This window comes from Mandrillus leucophaeus, unplaced genomic scaffold, assembly GCF_000951045.1.
Source record: "Mandrillus leucophaeus isolate KB7577 unplaced genomic scaffold, Mleu.le_1.0 Scaffold731, whole genome shotgun sequence".
NCBI classification, from domain to species: domain Eukaryota; kingdom Metazoa; phylum Chordata; class Mammalia; order Primates; family Cercopithecidae; genus Mandrillus; species Mandrillus leucophaeus.
This window is the reverse complement of record NW_012107931.1, coordinates 466944-472071: the sequence shown is the minus strand read 5'-3', so window position 1 is coordinate 472071 and position 5128 is coordinate 466944. Positions and strand designations below refer to the sequence as shown.

General features: G+C 40.3%; 1 protein-coding gene across 1 annotated transcript in view; it reads left to right on the top strand.

Annotated features, from left to right (window-relative positions):
• GINM1 (glycoprotein integral membrane 1) overlaps window positions 1-5128 on the top strand; it is a gene marked incomplete at its 5' end in the record, with an annotated part of 35673 nt that overhangs the window by 5282 nt on the left and 25263 nt on the right. The window contains 2 exons of the mRNA XM_011965665.1: window positions 4003-4062; window positions 4226-4322. Coding sequence (XP_011821055.1) covers window positions 4003-4062; window positions 4226-4322 — 157 coding nt within the window. The remainder of the gene's footprint in view (window positions 1-4002; window positions 4063-4225; window positions 4323-5128) is intronic.

Below are 5128 nucleotides of genomic sequence, written 5' to 3'. Positions count from 1 at the left end.
TTTTTTGAGATGAAGTCTTGCTCTGTCCCCCAGGCTGCAGTGCAGTGGTGCGATATTGGCTCACTGCATCCTCTGCCTCCTGGGTTCCAGTGATTCTTCTGCCTCAGCCTCCCAGATAGCTGGGATTATAGGCACGTGCCACCATGCCTGGCTAATATTTGTATTTTTAGTAGAGATAGGGTTTCACCATGTTTGCTAGGCTGGTCTCAAACTCCTGACCTCAGGTGATCCACCTGCCTCAGCCTCCCAAAGTGCTAGGATTACAGGCATAAGCCACCATGCCTGACCAAAAAATAAAAGTCTTTATAGTAAATTCTTCTAATATTAAAATAACTTGGTCACCAAAGAGAGGCATTCAGAGGACACTTACTTTCTTGTATGCATAACTATATATTTCACTCAGACATATTTTAAACCACCTGTCTATTACCTTTATTCTTAGGAACCCACTTGTGTCCCCAAAGGGCATCCTATGAGTAAAGGAATTAGAAGAATTGAAGATGGTTAGGGAGAAACTTTTCAGTGTCCCCAAGTATCAGGGGAACCAGCCCCTGATATTTCAACGTAGGTTCTTTTCTATTTTCCCTAAGTGTCGGCTGGTCTGAGGAATAAAGGGAAAGAGTACAAAAGGAGAAATTTTAAACCTGGGTGTCTGGGGGAGACATCACATGTCAGCAGGTTCTGTGATGTCCCCCAAGCCGCAAACCCAGCAAGTTTTTATTATGGATTTCAAAAGGGAGGGAGTGTACGAATAGGGTGTGGGTCACAGAGACCACATGCTTCACAAGGCAATAAAATATCACAAGGCAAATGGGGGCAGAGCAAGATCACAGGACCTGGGCGAAATTAAAATTGCTATTGAAGTTTCATGTCCCACTGGGCACTCACTATCATTGATAACATCTTATCAGGAGACAGGATTTGAGGGCAGACAACCAGTCTGACTAAAACTTACTAGGCAGATATTTCCTCATCCTAATAGGCCTGGGGGCACTACGGGAGACCCGGGCTTATTTTGTCCCTTATCTACAAATGTATAAGACAGACATTCCCAGGGCGGTCATTTTAGAGACCTCCCCCAGGAATGCATTCTCTTTCTCAGGGCTGTTCCTTGCTGTGAAAAAGAATTAAACAATATTTTTCCTATTTGCTTTTGTAAGAAGAGAAACATGACTCCGTTCCACCTGGCTTCCAGGCAGTCAGACCTAATGGTTATCTCCCTTGTTCCCTGAACATTGCTGTTATCCTGTTCTTTTTTCAAGGTGCCCAGATTTCATATTGTTTAAACACATATGCTTTATGAACAATTTGTGCAGTTAACGCAATCATCACAGGGTCCTGAGGTGACATACATCCTCAGCTTACGAAGATGACAGGATTAAGAGATTAAAGACAGGCATAGGAAATCACAAGAGTATTGATTGGGGAAGTGATAAATGTCCATGAAATTTTCACAATTTATGTTCAGAGATTGTAGTAAAGACAGGCGTAAGAAATTATAGAAGTATTAATTTGGGGAACTAATAAATGTCCATGAAATCTTCACAATTTATGTTCTTCTGTCACGGCTTCAGCAGGTCCCTCCGTTCGGGGTCCCTGACTTCCTGCAACACCCAAACACTTTCTAAGTATATGCAACCCTGGCTCACAAGCCTGAACTTCCAGTTCAATCAGAAGTTCTCAAGAACAATAAATATGACCTGGCTCTGAACTCCTGGTCAGGAGGCAGTAAGGAGCGTGCTTCCCTTTTGCAGTGAAATCATTCAGAAATATCAGGAAAGAATTTCGTTGAACTTGGTTCTCTGGAAAATATAGTGTGCTTGTGTCTGTTAATTGTCTTTTTCAAACTCTGTAATTTTACTAGGTAGGTGAGATATATATATATAGATATATATATATAGATATATATATATAAAGTTCAGTAAGTTGCTAACAATGTTGTGTATGTTCACTGCTATACGGCCGAAGCTATAAAATGGTTTCCTAGAACAACATTGGAGGCTTACTTCTGGGCTGTTAGAAGAATAGTAGTTTATAATTAATACATTCTCTAGTTTGCAGAGGAGATCCATGTGACTTGAATTTGGACATAAAACAATATAGCTGTCAATCTGATGGCTCATTGAATGTTGATTTGTTTTAGATGCACTATTGATTCTAACCCTCTAGATCAAGGTGGTCCAGGAGAAAGCCGGCTAGTTCTAAGGAATTGCTAGTTGGAAAGCTTCCTAGGCTTCTAGTTGGGAAGTGAACCAAAGTCACTCTAAATGTATGATGTGGGTCTTGTGTGGTATGAATCCTGTTCCACAAGTTATTCCTGGAATGAGCTCAACCTCATGAAATTTCACCAGTCTTATTCTCTCATTTATTGGAAATTATATATAAAGTATTGAGGATACTCAGGACCAGCAGATGTACTTGTATATTCTTTTTGATGTTTATGAACAGTTTTCCTATTTTCTAAGTTAATACAACCTCAAAGAAAAAGTATTTGAGAGGAGTATTGTTTTTATTCTAGAATAACAATGTCTATTTGTGAATAAACTTAGGAAAAAATTTGATTTACAAATGACAGATTGTAGTTCCTATGGTCAGTGGTAAATACTTCTTAAAATAGTGCTTGCTTCTCTATATAAAGCATGTCATCTTCAATATTTGGGTATACTGCTTTTGGTCATACCTTGAGAGGCAATAAAATTGGAACACTACAGATACTTGTATAAGAAGCACACTCAAGAAAGGGTCAGTGCAACTTTGGTCAGGTGTGGCTGATGCCCGTCATCCCAGCACTTTGGGAGGCCGAGGTGGGTGAATCACGAGGTCAGGAGTTTGCGACCAGCCTGACCAACATGGTGAAACCCCATCTCTGCTACAAATAAAAAAATTAGCCAGGCGTGGTGATCCCAGATACTGTAATCCCAGATACTCAGAAGGCTGAGGCAGGAGAATCGCTTGAACCCAGGAGGCGGAGATTGCAGTGAGCCGAGATCACTACTGCACTCCAGCCTGGGCAACAGAGCAAGACTCCATCTCAAAAAAAAAAAAAAAAAAAAGTCAGTGCAATTTTGTTTATAAAAGCAAAAAAGTCGGAAACAACTCAGATGTCCATGGGTAGTAGAGTAAATAAGTAAATTGGTAGTCAGAAATGGACTACTGTGATTATAGCTATATGCATCAACAGTATCAGCTAAAGTTAGGGAAGAATACATATACTGTTATCCCACTTATATAAAGCTCAGAAACAGATAAAGCTAAGCAACATATTGTTTAGAGAGAGACACACAGGTAGTAAAACTATAAAGAAAAGCAAGAAATGATTCAAATGGAATTAGGTGTAGGATTCCTTCTGGGGGGATACAGGGCAATTATGCAGAGCCTGCCAAGGCAGGGGTAATATTTTATATTTTATCCTCGGTGGTACTTACAGGAGTGCTTATCTTTTAAACTCTACATTTGCATATTATATACTCATGTGATACTTTTCACAAGTAAATAGAAAAAATATATATTATAAAAAATTAGACCTGGCGTGGTGACTCACGTGTGTAATCCCAGCACTTTGGGAGGCCGAGGCGGGCGGATCACGAGATCAGGAGTTCAAGACCATCCTGGCCAACATGGTAAAACCCCATCTCTACTAAAAATACAAAAATTAGCTGGGTGTGGTGGTGCATGCCTGTAATCCCAGCTACTCAGGAGGCTGAGGCAGGAGAATTGCTTGAACCTGGGAGGCGGAGATTGCAGTGAGTTGAGATCGCGGTACTGCACTCCAGCCTGGCGACAAAGTGAGACTCTCTGGAAAAAAAAAAAATTATAAAAAATATGAATTGTAAATAAGGGTGGAAAAATGGCTATAAAATGGAAAAGATGGTCCTTTAAACTCTCTTAATGCTGTTATAAGTGATTGTATAATAGATATAATTGGAGGGAAAAGAGATAGCCATGTTATTCTCAATCTGTGAGATGTAGACCTATCCAATTTACACAATACTTGTTTTACAGGACGGCATCAGAATTAATGTAACTACACTGAAAGATGATGGGGACATATCTAAACAGCAGGTTTGTCTCCTTTTCTGGTTTTAATATATAATTTAGCTAAGTGCTATGCAGCTTATTTGATTTTTTTAACCTGCATATCTAATTTAGTTAATCTTTTTTGACATGAAGAGTTTGCTATTATTTATAAATATTGGAATTAATGTGTATGCTGCTTTATTTTAAGGTTGTTCTTAACATAACCTATGAGAGTGGACAGGTGTATGTAAATGACTTACCTGTAAATAGTGGTGTAACCCGAATAAGCTGTCAGACTTTGATAGGTGAGTACTACTAAATTATTTCCATAATTGCTCTGTTTTTTTGTTTGTTTGTTTTTGTTATTGTTATTGTTTGTTTTTTGAGACAGTCTTGTTCTGTCACACAGGCTGGAGTGCATTGGTGTGATCTCAGCTCACTGCATCCTCCACCTCCTAGCTTCAAATGATTCTCATGCCTCAGCCTCCAGAGTAGCTGGGACTGCAGGCATGTGCCACCATACTCAGCTAATTTTTGTAATTTTAGTAGAGACAGAGTTTTGCCATGTTGGCCAGGCTGGTCTTGAACTCCTACCCTCAAACCATCTACCCTCCTCTGCCTCTCAAAGTGCTGGGATTACAGATGTGAGCCACTGTGCCTGGCCTGTTCTGTTTTTAATAATACTAAATTAGCAAAACAATTTTTGGATGTTATATATTTCCATTTTAAAGTAAAAATAGGCTGGGCGCGGTGGCTCACTCCTGTAATCCCAACAATTTGGGAGGCCGAGGTGGGCAGATCATGAGAGGTCGGGAGGTCGAGACTAAACTGGTCAACATGGTGAAACCCCGTCTCTGCTAAAAATGTGGTGTGTGCGCTTGTAATCCCAGCTACACGGGAGGCTGAGGCAGGAAAATCGTTTGAATCCAGGAGGTGGAGGCTTCAGTGAGCTGAGATCACACCACTGCACTCCAGCCTGAGTGACAGGGCGAGCCTCTGTCACAAAAAAAATAAAAATAAAGTAAAAATATACATCACTGAAGCAAGAGGATCACTTGATCCCAGGAGTTTGAGACTGCAGTGAGCTATCATTATGCCACTGCACTCCAGC